Below are 22,409 nucleotides of genomic sequence, written 5' to 3' on the forward strand. Positions count from 1 at the left end.
GGACAGCATGGCCAAAAAAAAAATACAACAAAAAATCCCCAAGAACAATGGTTCCCTTAAGCCCAAAGGGAAAAAGTCACTTTGCAATCTTCACATATTCTCATTTTGCCTGCCCCTTCAAGCTAAACATCTAAGTTCTATACTGAAACTCATAACTTACATAAATTAAGCAGCTGTTTCAAATATTTCCACTGAGTACTCCCTGAAAAGCTGTCTCCGCTTGTAAAAATTTCAATAGCCAAGAGAAAGTCTGAGAGCTTCCATACCTAGACAAATGGGTTGACTGTCTTTTTACAACAAAGAAGAACAAAATAAAAGTTCACAACTTACAAACTGAATAGCCACAAACCAAAAAAAAAGAAAGGAAGTGGAAACCAGCACTTAGTACCCACTGGGCACCTGGTACTGTACCACACAACTTCATAAGTCATCTCATATGAACTTTACCTCTTATTCTCTCCCAAAAGTCTAAACAAGTTCTATCAGATGTGTAGGTCTTATTAATTATAAAACACATTCTCAAACAAGTGAGGACCTACTTCACACTTAAAACAAAGATCCAAATAATCAAATATACCTCTTCAAGGCGTTTGCCAAGTTTGTCAAGTGTTTCAGGAAAATATTTTTCATTTTTCCACGGATGAGGTACATAGCGCTGCCACACCTGACCTGTTAGATGACTACAGGCAATAACCCACTGTTCACAAATTGAAATCCCAGCTTTCATATTTTCCTTCACAAGATAATAAGGATCTTCCCATAGGTTCAAAGTTCCCAACTTTTTCTGAACAAATCTTCCAAAGGAGCCACCTAATAACACGTAAAACAAACTTTTTAATGAACATATCTTTTTATCAAATAATTATGAAACATATGCTTTTTACAAAATTAAAATAATACACAAATTAGCAAACCAAGGATCTAAGAAATACCACATCCACATCTTTAGACGGGCACTGTTAATAACAAATATTTTTTAAAAACACACATACACACACATATTTGTATTTCTGCATCTTTCAATATATCACACATTTCTTTGAAGTATAGAAATATATACACATTTTTTTAAAGACTGCAGAGCCCACAGTATGGACATAGCATTACATAACCAATTCTCAATTGCTATTTGTTTCTAGTCTCATTTTACAAACAATGCTGTAATAAATATCCTTTTACATACACATTTATGTACTTGTCTAACATTTTCTTAGGATAACAATGAGAAAGGTATATTCTGGGTCAAAAAGTATATGTATTTTTAATGTCAACAGATAACCCAATGTATATTAAACTTTCCAGTTCATTACAAAATAAAGTCTAAATTAATACATAGATAGTGACGAAAAATCTATGTTAATTTAGTTATATTATAGTCAAAGAATCTGACACTATGATTTAAATTAACCAACTATGTACAAATATCTACTTAAATAATCCTATATGATTTGCTCTAAGAGTTACTTTAAGCAACAATTACTGTATTCAGGAACATTTTAGGTAAAAAAAGAAAACAAAATAACTCAGGCTTCCAAAATTGCAAAAGTTTATTTCTTTATTAGTACCTATAATATCTAAGAGATGTAACATTCGTGACTCAGGATAATGATCATGTTCTGTCTGTCTCCACACATCATCTACAACATCCCGAGTTGTCTCCACCAAGTCAACCACTTCCAGTAAGGACAGACCATCCAAGTTATAAAACTCCTAAAACCAAAATGCATTCATTTTTAAACATAATCATATTTGTACCTTGGGCAATATAGTCAAAATGTTCTCAGACTTTTTCAAACGCTACATCTCTAATATCTGCCATATTATTTTCTCCTCTTCTTCTATCATATGATATATTACTTCTTTAAACAAATACCCTATAAGTTTCTTCACAAACATAAATTTCATGAAAGCCAGAAGGAAAAATAAGAATTACATAAACTCTATAAATTTATTTTTACCCTTGGCCTAATTTCCTTTAAATTCGGGACATTTCTTTTATTTATCTAATAGAAATGGCCTTAACACCATATGTACACTACCCATTTCACCTCATATATCTTTATTGATTCATTTCCTGGGTTGCACAATGTTACCAATAATACAAACATAGTACATGGTATATCACTGCTAGGAAAAAAGTTTTAAACCATTTCAAACACTTCATTCAAATGATATTAATGAAATAATATTGGGAATGAATAAAAAATTACTAAATATTTATTTTGAAAATATTTATTTTGAAAAGAATAGATTTTGTAAAAAACACTCAAAATGGTCACTTATTTAACCTCTCCATAGATACACCAAGGAATAATCAATCTAATAAGTATCAAACTAAGACTTTTTATATTTCAGATTCCTCCAAAATGCTAATTTGAATAAAGTAAACAATTTTTCCAAAGAACATATTACCTGCACAGGATAAACCTCTGTTAGTAGGAGGTTTCTGTTTTTTTTCCTATCTACCTGCAGGAAAGTAATTATGTTTTTGAGAAAAATATTTTCTAGAGATTAGAGTTTAACTTTTTTAAAAGTTTGGACTTCTAAGTTGCACTCAGTTTAAATACATATCTTAAGTAAACCCTGCTACATCTGAAGAATATATTTTGTCCAGAACCATCAAGTAATGATTTTAAAACAGAGATAAATCTAGTAAAAATTGAATGCTAAGGTACTTCTATCAAAACCTGATATATAACTATGTATGAATCACGTACTCTTGCAACTGTTTCAAATAATTCTTTAAAATAACTGGCTCTTTCTTTACTAATCTGTTTACTTCCACGATGAGCTTGTTCTATCCAAAACTGGAACTCATCACTTGGTGTAAGAATACCTAAAAAGTGAGAAGGAAAAATTAGAAATATCAACTGTTATCATGCTGATCATTTTGAAATGTAAAGAAATATTGAAACACTATATTGTGCAACAGGAACTAACATAGTTTTGTAAGTCAGTTACACTTCAAAATCTCACAAACAAATAAACTCATAGAAAAAGAGATCAGATTGCTGGTTAACAGAGGTGGGGGTGGGGAGAGGGGGAATTGGATGAAGGTGCTCAAAAGGAACAAACTACTAGTTATAAGATAAATGAGTACTAAAGATATAATGTACAACATGATATATATAATTAATACTGCTTTATGTTATGTATGAAAGTTCTTAAGAGAATAAATGCTGAGATTTCTCCTCATAAGGAAAAAATTTTTGTTTCTATTTCTTTAATTTTGTATCTATATGACATAATAGATGTTCACTAAACTTACTGTGAATATCATTTCATGATGTATATAAGTCAAATCATTATACTGTACACTTTAAACTTACACAGGGCTGTATGTCAATTATCTCAATAAAACTAGAAGAAGAAAGAAAGAAAGAAAGGAAGGAAGGAAGAAAAAAAAAGAATAGAATCATTTGAAAATGAAAAGCCAGCAAGTCACTGGTTTCATTTGCTGATTTTGCACATTTCTGTATTCTTAAGGATGCACAGAAAATAATTTTTACAATTTCTGTGAACAAAAACAAACTACAAAAACAACCCCAAAACAATTAACAAAATGGCAATCAGTACACACTTATCAATAATTACTTTAAATTGGCTGAATGGATACAAAAACAAAACCCATATATATGTTGCCTGCTAGAGACCTGCTTCAGATCTAAAGCCACACTCAGACTGAAAGGGGATGGGAAAACGTATTCCATGCAAATGGCAATCAAAAAGCAACACTTACATCAGATAAAAAAAGACTTTAAAGACTATCACACATGATGCTGTGGTACAAACTTTCTGTATGGCTTTTCTTATAGTCCAATTAATTACTAAAAAGCGTCCCTACAAGGATAAATAAAAACACTGCAAAAGGAATACTTGATGTCTTTTAACTTTTTTGGGTTTTTTTGCAGTACGTGGCCTCTCACTGTTGTGGCCTCTACCGTTGCAGAGCACAGGCTCTGGACATGCAGGCTCAGCAGCCATGGCTCACAGGCCCAGCTGCTCTGCAGCATGTGGGATCCTCCCAGACCGGGGCACAAACCCATGTCCCCTGCATTGGCAGGCAGACTCTCAACCACTGCACCACCAGGGAAGCCCCCTTTTAACTTTTGATTTTAAAAAAATATTAAAACACTGATTTTAACTCTTATTTATGTGGAAAATTATCTCTATAAGAAAATCTGAGTTGGAATAAAGTAAATTTGCCTAATTACAGTCAAAAAAAAAAAAGATTTTCACAAATGATAAAGAATGATATTACATACTGATCAAGGGATCAATCTAAGAAGATATAACACAATGTAAGTATATATCCATCAAACATAGGAGCACCTAATACATAAAGCAAATATTAATAGACATAAAGGGAGAAACTGACAGTAATAAATTCATAGTAGGGAACTTTAACATCCCACTTACATCAATGGACAGATCATCCAGACAGAAAATCAATAAAGAAACAATGGCCTTAAACAACACATTAGATGAAATAAACTTAATATATATATATATAGAACATTCCATCCACAAGCAGCAGAATATACATTTATTTCAAATGCACATGGTACATTCTCCAGGACAGATCACATGCTAGGCCACAAAAATAAGATGCAGCAAATTTAAAGAAAAGTGAAATCATATCAAGCATCTTTTCTGACCACAATGCTCTAAGACTGGAAATCAACTAGAAGGAAAAAACTGCAAAAACCACACAAATATGTAGAGACTAAATAACATGCTACAATCAATGGATCACAGAGGAAAAATCAAAAAATACCTGAAGAAAAATGAAAATAAAAACACAACAATCTAAAATCTACATGATGCAGCAAAAGCAATTCTAAGAGTCAAGTTTATAGCAATACAAGCCTACTTCATGAAATAAGAAAAATCTCAAATAAACAACTTAACCTTACACCTAAAGGAACTAGAAAAAAGAAGAACAGGCAAAACCAAAAGTTAGCAGAAAGCAAGAAATCATAAAGATCAGAGCAGAAATAAATGAAACAGAGACTAAAAAAAAAAAGAAAAAATAGAAAAGATCAATGAAACTAAGAGCTGGTTCTTTGAAAAATTAAACGTCACTGACAAACTTTGCCACACTCATCAAGAAAAAAAGAGAGAGGGCCCAAATCAATAAAAAGAAGTTACAGCTGACACCACAGATATAGAAAGGATCATAAGATATTATTAAGAAAAATTATACACTGATAAAATGAACAACCTATAAGAAAAGGACAAATCCCTAGAAATGTACAGTTTCCCAAGACTGAACAAGGAAGAAATAGAAAATATGAGTAGACCAATTACCAGTAATGAAATTGAATCATTTCATTACTAGTAATTGTAAAAAATAACTCCAAAAAACAGAAGTCCAGAACTAGATGGCTTCGCATCACATGGTTTGGTGAATTCTACCAAATATGTAGAGAAGGGTTAACACCTATCATACTCAAATTATTCCCAAAAACTGCAGAGGAAGATATGCTTCCATACTCATTTTCCAAAGCCAGCATCTCCCTAAAATCAGAACCAAAGATATCACACACACACACAAAAAAAGAAAATTACAGGCCAATATGATGAACTGATGAATACAGATGCAAAATTCCTCAACAAAATATTAGCAAACCAAATTCAACAATACATTAAAGGTTCATATACCACAATCAAGTGGGTTTTATCACAGGGATGCAAGGATGATTCAAATCCAAAGATCAATCAATGTGATATACCACATTAACAAATTGAAGAATAAAAATCATATGACCATCTCAATAGATACAGAAAAAATTTGACAAAAGTCAGCATCCATTTATGATTAAAAACTCTCAACAACAAAGTGGATATAGAGGGAACATACCTCAACATAATAACATATATGATAAGCCCACAGCTAACATCATACTCAACGGTGAAAAGCTGAAAGCAGCTCCTCTAACATCAGGAACAAGACAAGGATGGCCACTCTCACCACTTTTGTTCAACACAGTATTAGAGGTCCTAGCCACAGCAATCAGACAAGAAAAAAAATAAAAGGAATCCAAATTGGAAAGGAAGAAGCAAAACTGTCACTGTTTGCAGGTGACATGATACTATACATAGAAAATCCTCAAGATGCCACAAAAAAACTACTAGAGCTCATCAATGAATTTGGTAAAATTTCAGGATACAAAATTAATACACAGAAATCTGTTGTATTTCTATATACTAACAACAAACTATCAGAAAGAGAAATTTTTTAAAAATCCCATTTATAATCACATCGAAAAGAATAAAATACCTAGGAATAAAACTACCTGACGAGGTAAAAAGCCTGTATGCAGAAAAGTATGACATTGATGAAAAAATTGAACACAAACAAATGGAAGGATATACCACGTTCATGGATTGGAAGAATTAATAATGTTATAATGAGCATACTACCCGAGGCAATCCATAGATTCAATGCAATCCCTAACAAAATACCAATGGCATTTTTCACAGAATTAGGAAAAATGATCCTAAAGTTTGTCTGGAAACATAAAAAAAAAAACCAAATAACCAAAACAATCTTGAGAAAGGATAACACAGCTGGAGTTATCATGCTCCCTGATTTCAAACTATACTGCAAAGCTACAGTCATCAAAACAGTATGGTACTAGTACAAATACAGATACATATATCAATGGAAAGAACAGTGACCCCAGAAATGAACTCACACCTATGGCAATTAATCTATGACAAAGGAAGCAAGAATATACAAAGGGGAAAAGACAGCCTCTTCAGTAAATGGTGTTGGAAAAGCTGGACCTACATGCAAAAGAATTAAACTGGACTTTTCTCTCCCATCATACACAAAATTAAGTTCAAAATGGATTAAAGACTTAAATGTAAGACCTGAAACCATAACTTCTAGAAGAAAACATAGGGAGTATGCTCTATGTCACTGGTCTTAGTAATATTTTCTTGGATCTGGCTTCTCAGGCAAGGGAAACAAAAGTAAAAATAAACAGATGGGACTACATAAAATTAAAAAGCTTTTGCACAGCTAAGGAAACTATCAAAAAAATGAAAAGGCCACCTACTGAATGGGAGAAGATATTTGCAAACAATATATCAGATAAGGGGTTAATATCTATAATATATAAAGAATTCATACAACTCTGTATCAAAAAAAAAACCCAATTAAAAAATAGGCAGAGGATCTGAATAAACATTTCTCCAAAGGACACATACAGATGGTCAACAGGCACATGAAAAATGCTCAACATCACTAATCATCAGCAAAATACAAATCAAAACCACAATGAGATACCACCTCACACTGTCAATGACTGTTATCAAAAAGGCAACAAATAACAAGTGTTGGTGAGGATGTGCAACCGTCATGCACTGTTGGTGGGAAGGTAAAGTAAAGCAGCCACTATGGAAAACAGTAGGCAGATTACTCAAAAAATTAAAAATAGAACTACCATATGATCCAGCAATTACACTTCTGGGCATTTATCTTAAAAAAACAAAAACACTAATTAAAAAAGATATATGCTTTTCTATGTTCATAGCAGCGTTATTTACAGTAGCCAAGATATGGAAGAAACCTAAGTGCCCATCAACAGATGAAGAGATAAAGAAGATGTGGGGTATATATATATATATATATATGTGTGTGTGTGTGTGTGTGGTGTGTGTGTGTGTGTGTATATATATATATATATATATATATATATATAATATGGAATATTACTCAGCCATAAAAAAGAGTGAAATCTTGCCATTTGTGACAACATGGATGGACCTAGATGACGTTATGCTAAGTTAAATAAGTCAGGCCGAGAAAGACAAATGCTGTATAATCTCACTTATATGTGGAATCTAAGAAACAAAACAAATGAACAAATAAAACAAAAGCAGAGTTATAGAGATCTGGCACCACCAGAAGCCAAACCCAGCTTGTGGCTGGAGTGAGGTACAAGCTGTAGGGCCACCATGTGCTCACCAGTGCCCACCCACCATGCCCAGCTTCCACTACAAGTTCCTGAAGAAGTCCAAGCAACAGCTGCTGTGCCCACTGTGCAGGAGAAATATTTGAAAAAAAAAAAAAAAAAAGCAGAATTACAGATATAGAGAACAAACAGGTGGTTACCAGAGGGAAGGGGGGTGGGGGAGGAAAGAAATAGGTGAGGGAGATTAAGATTTATTTTGTAACTGCCAGTTACAAAATAAAGGAGTCACTGGTATCAAATGTATACTGTGGGGAATATAGTCAAGAACTATGCAATATCTTTCTATGGTGACACACTGTAACTAGACTCATCATGGTGATCATTTTGAAATGTACAGAAATACCAAATCACTATGTTGTGTAACAGGAATTAACATACTGTTGTAGGTCAATTATACGTCAAAAACAAACAAACAAACAAAAATAAATCAGACTTGTAGTTACCAGAGGTGGGGGATGGGAGGAAGGGGAATTGTATGAGGTGGTCAAAAGGTACAACTTCCAAAAGATAAATAAGTAGTAGGGATGTAATATACAACATGATAAATATAATTAGCACTGCTGTATGTTATATATGAAAGTTAAGAGAGTAAATCCTAAGAGTTCTCATCACAAGAAAAGAAGATTTTTTTTCTATTCCTTTAATTTTGTATCCATATGAGGTGATGGATGTTCACTAAACTTATTGTGATGATCATTGCTTGATGTATTTAACTCAAATCTCTATGCTACACACCTTAAACTTATACGTGCTGTATGTCAATTATATCTCAGTAAAACTGGAAGAAAAAATAAGCAAATTAAAATAGTTTTATTTTTCCCAATGAAATAGGCAACCTCTAGTTGCTTAATCCCATGCTGGAAGTAAATTCACTATTCTTTCTGGTTGTATGAGATTCAAAAAGCATCTATTTTACTATTCAAAGTATAAAACTACAACTAATATTTTAAACTAATGATTTGTGTATGTCATGCATTTCATCTTAATTGTTCTTATGAGATAATTTATCTATAGCCACAAAATTACAATTAGCTTCAGGAAAAAAATACATTTTAAAATAAAAGTCATTGGCTTATTATCTTCACAAATATACAATTAGCATCAATCCTCATTATTCACAGATTCTGGATTTATGAAGTCACCTACTTGTTAACATTTATATGTATCCAAAGTCAATACAATACTCTCAATGTTTTTGTGGTCATTTGCAGACATGCACAGAGCTGTGAAAAATGTGAGTTGCCCAACACATATGTTCCCAGCTAAGGATGAACAAAGCAACACTGCTTTCTTATTTTCTATCACCTACTGTAAACAAATGTCTTTTCTGTAGTCTATGTAGTGCCATGTTTTTCACATTTTTGTGCTTTTTGTTGGTGATTTTGCTGTTTAAAATGGCCCCCAAGCATGGTTGTGAAGTGCTGTCTAGTGTTCCTAGCACAAGAACACTGTGAAGTCCCTTACAGAGAAAATACTTGTGTTAGATAAGCTTCATTCAGGCAAGAGTTGCAGTGCTGTTGCCCTTAAGCTCAATGACAATTCATCAACAATATATATTAAATAACGTGTCCAAACCAAATGCGCCTAAAACAAGGTTATGTATTGAGCAGTTGGTGAAAATCTCATGACCAGAGGCTCACGGGACCCTAGGAGCAATGCTTCAGTATTCACTAATTGAGTGTTCACAGTGACCTTATAGAACAGAACTACTGCAAATAATGAGAATCAACTATACTTTCTATTTCCATGAACTGCACATTATTAAAGATCACATCTTCCTCTTCTCCAAATCCATATGTAAATCTATTTATTTAAAAGCAGCTCAAGCTCAGAGAAGATCCAAAGTGTGGAAAGAAATCTTTGAAGAAGTATATTAATTTACTAATGTATTAATAAGGCAATTGTTTTGATTTTCTTTGACAAAACTATGGGTAAGTACCTCGTGTGTCATCTTCCTTAAATTTCAGTTTTGATAAGTTAGTATCTGATCTTCGTAGAACTATACCCAAGCCTGCTTCTAGTTCACTCAAAAGATTCTGAAGTTTGGGATCAAGGTTTCTGCTCCATTCCTGATCCTAAATAAAAACAGACAAGAGCATACAATGTTCAAAATCTTGCCAATCAAACTGGTTTCCTAAAACACTTTCAAAAGAACTGAGTCCAAATATATCTGTTTCACTCAAAGCCTGACACTACCTCCATCTCATAAGGGAGGGAAAAAAGTCCTTTCAACAGTTAAAACTTTATAAAGATCATTTACTACAGCAGTTTAAGAGCTGACGTAGATTGCATTTTATATCTTTCTCCAATTTCTCTATTTTCCAATAAAGGCTACATTAAAATTTTTTTTAATTACAAAGAAAATATATTTTAACTTAAAAACTAAAATACTAATGATATTACCAGTAAATAAAATAATAAATATTTACGTTTGTGTGTATGAAAGCATTTACCCAAATACTTAGGCTAAAAACAACAACCATACAAGCTACTTTAATTTACTCACCTTTAACAACATTGGCGCAAATACTTGCCGTACTGCTTGGTAAAGGGAATTTATAGGTGATTCTAACATAGATGAAACAAGAATGTTTTTATGTAGATTCTGATCAGTAATTACTTCAGGTCGCAGTTTGAAAAACACCAGCACTTTATCTTTTGTGTCGGCAAAATCAATCTAAAGTGATAAACAAATGATTTTTAATGTTATTTTCATAAAGTTAATACTTGAAAATTTATATGTTTCCCTAAAATGTTATATTACTGTAATTTTACCCCCTGGAAAAACTATACTTTAGAAATAATTATAGTATATTACAACCAATTCTTAAAAAAACCTGGGTTTTAAAAATGTATCCCCGCTTATATGTGATTGTATCATAAAGCTACTTTGAAAAATGGTTTATAAACAAAAAGCACTATATGAATATTGTTAACATCCACTCCAGACAGATTCAGTAATACTACAGATCAAAGCTGTGTGCTCCAGGTACACACTGGTGAGTAGTATACTTCTTCACTCCAGAAACTCTATAACAAGGATGCTAATTACCCTCTTACATGAAACTAAGTTCAATATAAACTCAGAACTACCAAAACAAACTTAGGTTGTCCATCTCCTAAAATCATCTTTATGTGAACAAACATTTTTTCCTTAAAGTATTTGAGATCAAACTTTTTACTAAATTGTCATATAACTAGATTATCACCTCACACTGGTCAGAATGGTTATCATCAAAAAATCTACAAGCAGGGCTTCCCTGGTGGCGCAGTGGTTGAGAGTCCACCTGCTGATGCAGGGGACACGGGCTTGTGCCCCGGTCCAGGAAGATCCCACATGCCACGGAGTGGCTAGACTGGTGAGCCATGGCCGCTGAGCCTGCGTGTCCGGAGCCTGTGCTCCGCAACGGGAGAGGCCACAACAGTGAGAGGCCCGCGTACCGCAAAAAAAAAAAAAAAAAAAAAAATCTACAAACAATAAATTCTAGAGAGGGTGTGGAGAAAAGAAAACCCTCTGGCACTGTTGGTGGGAATGTAAATTGATACAGCCACTAAGGAGAACAGTATGGAGGTTCCTTAAAAAACTAAAAATAGAACTACCATGTGACCCAGCAATCTCACTACTGGGCATATACCCTGAGAAAACCATAATTCAAAAGGACACATATACCCCAATGTTCACTGCAGCACTATTTACAATAGCCAGGACAAGGAAACAACCTAAATGTCCAACGACAGATGAATGGATAAAGAAGATATGGTACATACATACAATGGAATATTACTCAGCCATAAAAAGGAACGAAATTGGACCATTTGTAGAGATGTGGATGGACCTAGAGTCTGTCATACAGAGTGAAGTAAGCCAGAAAGAGAAAAACAAATATCGTACGTTAACACATATATGTGGAATCTAAAAAAATGGTACAGACGAACCTATTTGCAGGGCAGAAAAAGAGACGTAGACTTAGAGAACAGACATGTGGACACGGGGTGGAGGGGGAGGGTGGGACAAATTGGGAGATTAGGGTTGACATATACACTACCATGTGTAAAATAGCTAGTGGGAACATGCTATAAAGCACAGGAAGCTCAGATCGGTGCTCTTCGACACCTAGATGGGTGGGATGGAGGGGGTGCGGTGGTGGAAGGGAGGTCCAAGAGGGAGGGGATATAGGTATACATATAGCTGATTCACTTCCTTGCACAGCAGAAACACAACATTGTAAAGTAACTATACTCCAATAAAAAAAAAAAGGGTGAGTGAGCTTTTGTGCTACTTTTCTTTTATCCTAATCATTGTATTTTTTTAGCCACTAGGAAGGAATTGGCATTTACTCAGTATTGCTGCTTTTCTCAAACTCTCATTTTCACGCATTAGAATTCTATTGCTAGCATGATCATTTTATTCCAATTACAAGCGAGAATAACAAGCTGCAGATAAGTAGATCTGAAAAATTCATTCCTTAGTAATTAAATAGACCATACCCTTAAACTTCCCTCCTCCCACCTATCTGAAGAAAGAATATTCAGAAAATACATTTTTTTTTTTTTTTTTTTGCGGTACACGGGCCTCTCACTGTTGTGGCCTCTCCCATTGCGGGGCACAGGCTCCGGACGCGCAGGCTCAGCGGCCATAGCTCACGGGCCCAGCCGCTCCGCAGCATATGGGATCTTCCTGGACCGGGGCACGAACCCGTGTCCCCTGCATCAGCAGGCGGACCCTCAACCACTGTGCCACCAGGGAAGCCCCAGAAAATACATCCTTTAACATCATACTTTGAAAACAGTATCTATAGTCACTGTCCAAGCCATCCTGGGGCATCCATCAGGACAATGAGCTTTGCCCTAGCCAAAGTCACAGTTAAAGCAAAGGATAAGTTGGCTACAGCTGCTCATCATTCCCTGAGTAAAGAAAAACTGAGAATGAGCACTCCTAGCCACATCTCCTCCAAGTTTCCCTATCATTGGCAACTGCTATTTCCTCTTAACTGACTATAATTTGATAATTATTAAGGTGTAAAGTTGGTTCTTTTTTGAGGTTGCAAAATACCTCTATCACCTACTGGGATCAATCAGGGATCAGCATACCACAACTTTCTGCCTGTTTTGTACAGGCCACAAGCTAAAAATTATTTCCACACTTTCTGAAAAACCGAAAGAATAATAATATTTCATGATATGAAATTCAAGTATCAGTGTCCATAAATAAAGTGGAATGCAGCTCATTCATTCACATATTGTCATGGCTGCTTTCTCATGGCAATGGCAGAGCTGGAGTTGTGACAGAGACCTTACGACCTGCAAAGCCCAAAATATTTATTATCTGGCCCATTATAGAAAAAATTTGCCAACCTCTATTCTACAGCATAAACCAGATCATATCTCTCTCTTGCTTAAGATTACCAACGACTTCCTATTTCAACCTAAATGGTGTACAAGGTCCTAAATGATCAGCCCATACTGTAACTTTCACATTCTTTGGTTATTCATTAAACTTCAGCAATGACTCTGGATTTTTTTTCCAGCTCCTTAAAACCAAGATAAGACCCAGCTCAAGGCCTTGGTACTTATCATTTCTTTTCCTTAGAAAACTCTTCCTCTAAATCTGCCTACAAGTCATCATTTAAATCTCACTTCTAAGGTCACTAATTCAGACAGGTATTCTCTCCCTATTTTAATGCACTTCCCCTCCCCATGCCCATCACTACTTTAACATTACTCTATTTTTATTAACAGCACTTATCAATACCCAAAATTATGTTACATTATATACCTGTGTGCATGTGTTTAGCCCACTTTTGTCCATTTCAATGTTACTCCTTGGAGATAAACCCTGACATGTTCATAACTTTATCCCCAGCACCCAGGACAATGCCAGACCCATAGTAGGTACTCAGTAATTGCTAATTTCTTCAATCATGCTGATTCTTAGATATCTAAAGTACAACTTAAGATATAACAAAACATTTTCAAATATGACTAAAAATCTGCAGTGTGATGTATGACTAAAGAAAATATACTGTTGGACTCTACTAGCTTAACTAAAAGTTATAGTTTCCATTTTCTTTTTTTGTTTGTTTTGGTTTGGTTTGGTTTGGTTTTTGGCCACACGGCTTGTGGGATCTTAATTTCCCATTACACTCTATCTAAACTTTCGGTGGCATTTACAACTGTGTGCCCTGATTTTATAACTTGTTGAGTATATGTCAATCTAGGCCACTGGAGTGAGGCTCTAGAAGACAGACACAGGGGGTCCTGTTCTGAATTATATTAACCTATTAGAGAAGTGGAGTAGTTAATGCTTAGGGTGTAACCTTTGTGCCTTACTTTCCTCAGCCACAAAATGGAAATAAAAAGTTTCTATCTTATAGTGTTGTTGTGACTATTAAATAAGCCAAAACACACAAAGTACTTAGAACAGTACCTGACAGAGAGTAAAGGGAAAATAAACGTTAGCTATGATTATCTATGCTTTTTACATCTTTGTAAACTCACCAAACCTAGCAAAGTGCCTTGCATATATTGAGTTCAAAATACATCGATTGAATAGAATTGAGTGAAATCCAAGAACAAAAATTCATAATAGGGTGAATGATACAATCATCCTACAAAAAATGCATTCAGTGCTTGCTGTGCGTCAAATACTCTGTTAGACCTAGGGACACCCGTGAACACAAGAGGAAAAGGTTTAATATATGACTATCACTTGTTAATTTTCCTCCATTTACTGAGCAGGGGCTCAGTGTGAGGCAGGGGTAATGTGTGAGGCAATTTTTTTTCTATGTATTACTCTGAATGTGTGTGTGTGTGTGTGTGTGTGTGTGTGTGTGTGTGTGTGTGTATCTCCTGGTTGCAAATGCAACCATTTCTTAAACAATCTTGCCAGTGGAGGCAGCAGTAAATAATAATGAATAAATCAATACATCATATGTGGCACAACAAAAAGAATTTAAACTTTCTGCCTTATTATTTCTTAAAAGATTTGAATTCCTAACTATTCTTTCCCTAGAGTAAATTTAAACTCGTATATAATCCAAAAAAGATACACTAGGATTTGCCTCAAAGAACCTCAAAAGGGCGGAGAAAGAAAAAATGTTTAAATAAATAAGGTAAATATTTTATTTTTAGTTATAACCTATCTGTAGTATAAAACAAAACAAAACAAAAAAAAAGCTAGAAAGACTAGAATTGTTCTCTTCAGGTGCGTGGACTGGGAACCTCCTTTGGTCAGGTGGGATCCAAGCTTGGAAACTACAGGCTGAAGCACGAGGCCAGCGCAGCTCATCAAGCGGGGACAGCACTGGGCCCTCTAGGATGATCCAAACAGGAAGGCAGAAACGGACCCGACATCCTTCTGGCTGAGCCCGGGGACGTAAAGGGAGGTCAGGGCAGGGGTGCAGGGAAGCATACCACATTGGAAAAGGAAATTCCGACGTCGGATCGCTGCACTCTGAGGAGCATCTGGTTCCCGTCGTCCAAGAAGTTGTTGATTTCAGGACTGTTGTACAGCAGCGGCTGGTCCCAGGATTCCGACACCAGTCCAAAGTAATTCTGAGTAGTAGTAAAGATGAAAAGCTTCCGAACGTCCCCGGTTCCGCCCGCCATGATTCTAGAGAAGGGGAAAGGGGAGGGAGGGCGGCAAAGAGGGAAGGAGGAAAAAAACAGTCGGGACAGAAGTAAAGAGAAGATGAGAACTCGGCCCAAATCCGGAGCTCGCCTGCGGGCCTTCGGAGCTCTGCGGTTGCCACGGGCAGTCGCTATGGCGACGGAGCACTACGGCGGCGTGCGGTGGGCGTTACCATCTCGGGCACGCGCACGCAAAGCTCTCGGAGAGGATCGATCATTTAGGAGCTCCTTAGCTGCTCGCCGCGGTCCTCGATTGCAAAGGATTCAGGCAAGTTTGTGTCAGGTCGCAAAATCTGCCTTTAATGCTTTCTACTGACTTCTTATAACGCATAATTAGAAGAGATACCTCTAGTCTTCAAGTGCAGCAGTATGACAAGGATTTAGGATGGCTGGGGTTCTGGTGCTCCCTCTTCCCCTTCACTCGTTAGCAAACCACTCTGTCAACGTCAAGTTCCACATCTGTAAAATAGGGAAATACTATCTGGGTTATAATGAGGACTTTAAGAGATTACTACTTAAGCACCGCTTTTTAAAAAGGCTAATAAAGAATAGGAGTTCAATACAACGTTAATTTACTTTCTCCATCTTACTCTGCTCGTTTCTGTGTTAATTTCCCACCATTATTTTAATTTTGTTATCCTATTATTTCAGAAAAATGTTATTATTTCACCAATTTTTCATCACAATCGTTATCAGAACACACAGCCATATTGTAAACTAACCAAAACAGGCAGTGATACTTGTTAATTTGTTTTATAACAAGCATAACCAAATGCTGAAGAAATACAGACGTGAAATCAGCCTTCATCATTTTCTACCCCATGGCATCACTACAAACTACTAAATTGCTGGTCATTTATCCCAATATTCATCAAAGACTCTCCGAATTCAATAATTATCTTCTAAAAATATTTACCGCATGCTGCTATATGCCAAGTAGTGAACTAGGCCCTGGAGACCATAGTCTCTGCCCTCATAATCAGTCATCATCTCAGCCCTGATTTGAGCCATTATCCTAGGGAAAATAAACACATACCAATTTTTTTATTTGCACTCAGTAATCACTACTATATTCTTTTAGAATTAGAAAGAAGGTCTTTTTATCTGCTGAGCATCTTGATTAAGTTTGAGGAATGGAAACTAAAGAAAGCTGAAGTGCTTTAAATTATAAAGGGAAATGAATTCAAATTCTTACAAAATAATCCAAAAGATGGGAAGGGAGTCAGTGAGGTAGAATGCTGGCAGCTGGATGGGAAAAAATCCAAATAGCAACCCAGGGTGACTGGATAGCAAAGGATTTTGAAAGCAAAAATGGCTAATATGGATACAGAGATTCTTGCTCTGCAATGGGCATTATGATCCTTACCAGGGCCTTAAGGAAAGTCTCCATTACTCACAAATGCTTAGTCTGGGTGAGTTATTTTGGTGGAGATGTGTGAAATGGCTGAATTAAGCATCCATGGCAATGTGAATAAAAGTGAATAAAAAGGCAACACATGTAGGGAGATGAGTCTAGAAAGCAGCTGAAATCATGAGAATCTCATCCTCCCAGGAATTTTTAGAAATCTTGGATGGGCTTTGGACTTCCACAAGATATGAAATTTGAGTGTTTTAATCAATTTTAACCCAGATGTCAAAAAACATTTTAAGCTAGATGTCCAGTTGACATGTAAACCCCATGTGGGTAGGGATTTTGTGTATCTTGTTCACTGCTGTATACCCAGACTTAGGCCTAGAGTGGAAAACAAGACAGATAAAGTCCCTGTACTCATGAAGCTTCAATAAAGAAGAAAGAATCTCAGAGATGGTAAGTTATAGAATGAAGATTCATACCCAAATCCAATTCTCAATCAATCTCTAGACACTATTTCACAGTGGTAGGCAGCAGGCTAGTCACTAACATCATATCTCCCCTTTCACAGCTAAGAAGTGTTTACCATCCAGGTGTGGACGTTAACTAATTCTCACCAATGAAATGTGAGCAGAAGTAGTGTGTGCCACTTCCAAGGCAAGATTTTAAAGAAGTAAGTATACTTTTACCCTTTGCCAGCTGGATGCAGCTAACAAAGCATCAAGAGATGGCAGAACCATGAAAGAGTCTGAACCAGGGCTCCTGAATCACAGTGTGGCATAAAGCCAGCAATTGTTAAGCAAGAAATAACTTTTATTGGGCTTCCCTGGTGGCGCAGTGGTTGAGAGTCCACCTGCCGATGCAGGGGACATGGGTTTGTGCCCCAGTCCGGGAAGATCCCACATGCCACGGAGCGGCTAGGCCCGTGAGCCGTGGCCGCTGAGCCTCTGCGTCCAGAGCCTGTGCTCCGCAACAGGAGAGGCCACAACAGTGAGAGGCCCACGAAACCTTTATTGTGTTTGAACCATTTTATATTATACATGTGTGGGTCTATTTTTTAATAGCAATTTAGGCTAACTAAATTGCAATTTACTCACTAACCAATGAGTAACTGATATCAGCAGTAGGGTGCTGTTTAAAAAAAATTAATGTGGAGCATTTGTTTAAAAGTTGGTTAGCAGGTGGCATACAAACAGATAATGTGAGCCAGGGCACAAAACCTTTCTGAACCAAGGATTCCTAACTTTTTTCGATATTTACATGTATCAAACCTCTTGGTGTCAGGACTTATTTATACTTTAAAAAAGTATTGAAGCTTCCAGAAAATTTTTGTTTCTGTGCATTATTTCTGTCAACATTTACTATAATAGTCATTCAATGTGAGACAAATTTTAAAATATTCATTTATTCATCAATTTAAAAATAATAAGCCCATGACTTGTTAACATAAATAACGTATTTTATGAAAATAATTATAATTCCCAAAACAAAATTAATTTGGTCAGAAGAGTGGTATTGTTTTACATTTCTGCAAATCTCTTTAATATATTCCTTAGTGGGAGATCCTCTATCTACTTCTGCATTCCATCTCTTGCAATATGTTGTTCTGGTTGAAGTATATGGAGAAAACACAGATAATGTAGTTGGAAAGCAGAAAGAACTTTATAATCTTTTCAGATAACTGTGAGTATTCTTCTTTGTTACTAAACCAAAACTCCACAAATGGTAGTTTCTTAAAGGACAGTTACAGTTTGGAATCTGGAACCATATCAATCAACATTTCATACTCAACTACATTAAAATCCATTGGTCACTTGCACTCTGAATGTATATTTTACCCATGCATAATTTTGTAACATCATGCATTGATCATTTGGAAAATATTTGAGCTATGCAAATCTTCTAAATGTTGATACCTTTTACTGTGCAATATTTAAAAATCACATTCATTAATAAACCACTGATATCATAAGAAAAAGTCTTTATGTATGGAGAGGTTGTCAAACTTACAGTAGAGAGTTTAAGTTTTCCAAAATTCTAATTTTTGCATGAAAGCCTGAATTTCATCATTGTCAACAAATACTGTCAGTTTTTTCCTTGAAATGATAGGCTTATTTCATTCATTTTTGAGGAAAAAAAAGTCTGCCAAATATCCAAATCTTAATAATCATAGTTTGTCATTCTTTCAAGTAAAAATTGCCTTCAGTGATAAAAGCTGCTAGTTTTGATCACAATTCGAACAGTCACACAAGTTCTTTTTTTTAAGGCAAACTGTACTTCAGTATGCAGCAGAAGTGCTTTATGGTGTTTCATCAGTCGGAATATTAAAATGACTTGTACTCAAGTTTTGAGATCTGATAAAATTATTTACTCTATCATTGAGGACATTCGTAAGTGAAACTGGAATCTTTTCCTGTGAGTACATGGAAGTGAAGAATGGATGACTACTAAAACATTTTGGTGCCTTGATTTGTGCCAAGGTGTCAGCAGTTTAGCCACTATATTCGTTTTCCATTGCTGCATCACAAATTGCTACAAACTTAGTGGTCTAAAACACTACCCATTTATTAGCTTGAAGTCCTGTCCATTAGTATTCTGGGAACTGCATCTCTGGTCCTCTGCTAAGGGTATTACAAGGCTTAGTTCAACATGTTGGCCAGGCTGAGTTCTCATCTGGAGCTTAGGGTCCTCTTCCAAGTTCATATAGCTGAGACAGAACTAGATTCCTTGAAGTTGCAAGACCTAGGTCCCCATTTCTTTGCTGGCTATAAGCTGGAGGCACCTTCAGCAACTAGAGGCCACTGCATTCTTTACCTGCATCTTCAAAGCCAACAATGGAGAACTTTCTTACACATCAAATCTCTCCTGTGCTTCAAATCTCTTATAACCCAAAGGGCCCCATTCCTTTTAAGGTTTTACCCAATTAGATCAAGCCCAATGAATAATCTCCTTTATTAACTCAAAGTTAACTGAGTAGTAAACTAAAGCATGGAAGTGGTAGCCCACTATATTCACAGGATTTGCCCACATTCAAGATGAGAAGGTTATACAAGGTGTGCCCACCAGAGAGTGAAACCTCGGGGCTGTTTTAGAATTCTGCCCACCATTACTTTTACACCATCAAATGTCAAGCACAGTGAAAGAGGCACAAAATGTCTTACTATTGTGGAAATAGTTTGACCTCACAGACCCCTAAAAATAACTCAAGTTTTCCCAGGTTACCACCGTTCTAGATGATCTCTTAAGTTATCTGTATCTATTTTATGAAAGTGAATAGAGGAAAAAAAACGTTTTCTGTTTTATCCATTATGTTTGACAAATATTGGGCAAATTATATTAAAAACATAATGATGGTTAAAAAATATTGCCCCACTTATTAAATACACTCTTTATACTCTTATTCAATTGGAAGAAAAAATACCATAGGATTGTTATAATATCATTTTTCATATTAAATAATAGTCATCTTGGGCTTCCCTGGTGGCACAGTGGTTGAGAATCTGCCTGCTAATGCAGGGGACACGGGTTCGAGCCCTGGTCTGGGAAGATCCCACATGCCGCGGAGCAACTAGGCCCGTGAGCCACAACTACTGAGCCTGCGCGTCTGGAGCCTGTGCTCCGCAACAAGAGAGACCACAATAGTGAAGAGGCCCGCGCACCACTATGAAGAGAGGCCCCCACTTGCCGCAACTAGAGAAAGCCCTCGCACAGAAACGAAGACCCAACACAGCCAAAAATAAATAAAAATAAATAAATAAATAAAAGATTACAAAATTAAAAAAAAAAGAATAGTCATCTAATTACTATCCTTAGACACTGTTGGGGGAGCTATACATGAAAGAATGTAATTTCAGAACCTCTTCTTCACACTTAGAGAAGCTGAAACTTACTCTAGGGCATAGTATTTACAGATTTCAATCACCAGTACAATGAAATATATATTCTAATATGACATTTAATGTTCAACTCAAATACTTAAATATGTTTACCTCTATACATTTTTATGTGTACCTGTGGAATAATAGTCTATTTCTCCAAATTCTGCTCCTAAGTCAGAAAATAGCCATTAACCATTACGCCTGACTCTAATAGGGACCCAATACTTCCTGTAGTCAATTGTACTGAAAATATAGGGGGAGAGGAAGGAGCCATGTAAATAAAGGAGTTAGTGTTTATCAGTTCATACATATAAATGAAGATGATTCTTGCATTTGCACTTCTGTCTACTTCCATTCCCCAGACTAATCCTGGACATGGTTGAGGAGGTGGGGGAATGGGCCAGAAATGTGGTAATGTGGGGATGATTTTCCCCAATCTCCACTAACAAAGAGAATCAGAAACAGACATTGGTGGAGAACAAAATCAAAGTGTGGAGCTCCTTGCAGACAATACTCTTGGGTTTCACTATAAGAAAATACAGACACTATGATTAAATAAATATTTTGAGTCTTCTATCAGATGTTAAATACTATTTATTTGAATGCTAGTGCTTCATTATATATTAAAAATTAAATATCAAAGTTAATTGTAAACTTTTTGGTAAAAACTGTTTCTACTTCTTGAGCTTTGTTTTAAATTACCTTATATAGGAGTTCTCTTGAATAGTCACAGTTGTTTTAGTTGAAAATATATCTTATTGGTATTGAGTGAAAAGAAACCTTGTGGCTCTTAAAGTTTATGCACATCAATTCCATTTACATTTTGTTGGCCAACCAAGCCACATAGTAACATCTAATTGCAAGCAGGCAGGAAAGTGCTATTGTACCTTGTGCACAGAAAGAAAGAAAGCTATAAAATATCTGAGAACAGTTCTAATGACTACCTTCTAACATATTTCAAATTAAGGAAAAAAATGTTGCTTGGACTAAGCAAGATAAACTGTGCGCTTTCTTTTTCCTCTGCCATAGTAACCAATAATGTTCTAGATAGTGACATTTGATAGATATGTCAAATCTAGATAGATTTGTTCTAATGACAAAGAACAGGGTCCCCAGCTGACCCTTGACCAACATGTAGTGTGAGCAACAAACAAATTTTGTTGTCTTAAACAACTGAACAATTGACTTCTTTGTTTCTCTGCCCTAATCTAGCCCATCCAGACTGCTACAGATAAGATGTGTACTCACCCACCCCACTGTCTCACACCCTGACCATTTCACTAATTTGCGTAGCCTACTTGCCCCTGTAGGCATGTGAGTTTGTAAAGCTGTTTTACAGTATGTTGTCTTAATAAAGTCTGTTGCACCTATAACTAGTTACATGATAATCATTTGTCTAATAAATATAGCGCTTTTAATTTTGCCTTTCAGTGTAATGAAGTATGCTAGTGAACCTACTGTTTTAAGGTTCTCAGTATAAAAAAACTTTCAAAACGTATTACTATAATAGGTAATCTTTTCCTCTATAATTGTTGTAGGAAGGAGGACCCCTTCCAGGGCCCAAGA

General features: G+C 35.8%; 1 protein-coding gene across 1 annotated transcript in view; it reads right to left on the reverse strand.

Annotated features, from left to right (window-relative positions):
• The window catches only part of DYNC2H1 (dynein cytoplasmic 2 heavy chain 1), a 364,114-nt gene extending 348,388 nt beyond the window's left edge, over positions 1-15,726 (reverse strand). Inside the window, exons 1-6 of the mRNA XM_029208148.1 lie at positions 15,399-15,726; positions 10,492-10,662; positions 9,925-10,060; positions 2,718-2,836; positions 1,566-1,710; positions 578-810 (exon numbers count right to left, since the gene is read on the reverse strand). Of these exons, the coding sequence (XP_029063981.1) occupies positions 578-810; positions 1,566-1,710; positions 2,718-2,836; positions 9,925-10,060; positions 10,492-10,662; positions 15,399-15,593 (999 nt within the window). The 5' untranslated portion in view covers positions 15,594-15,726. The remainder of the gene's footprint in view (positions 1-577; positions 811-1,565; positions 1,711-2,717; positions 2,837-9,924; positions 10,061-10,491; positions 10,663-15,398) is intronic.
• Between the last annotated feature and the right edge of the window lie 6,683 nt (positions 15,727-22,409).

This window comes from Monodon monoceros, unplaced genomic scaffold (assembly GCF_005190385.1).
Source record: "Monodon monoceros isolate NGI ecotype Baffin Bay Population unplaced genomic scaffold, NGI_Narwhal_1 Super_Scaffold_7, whole genome shotgun sequence".
Taxonomy (NCBI): Eukaryota; Metazoa; Chordata; class Mammalia; order Artiodactyla; family Monodontidae; genus Monodon; species Monodon monoceros.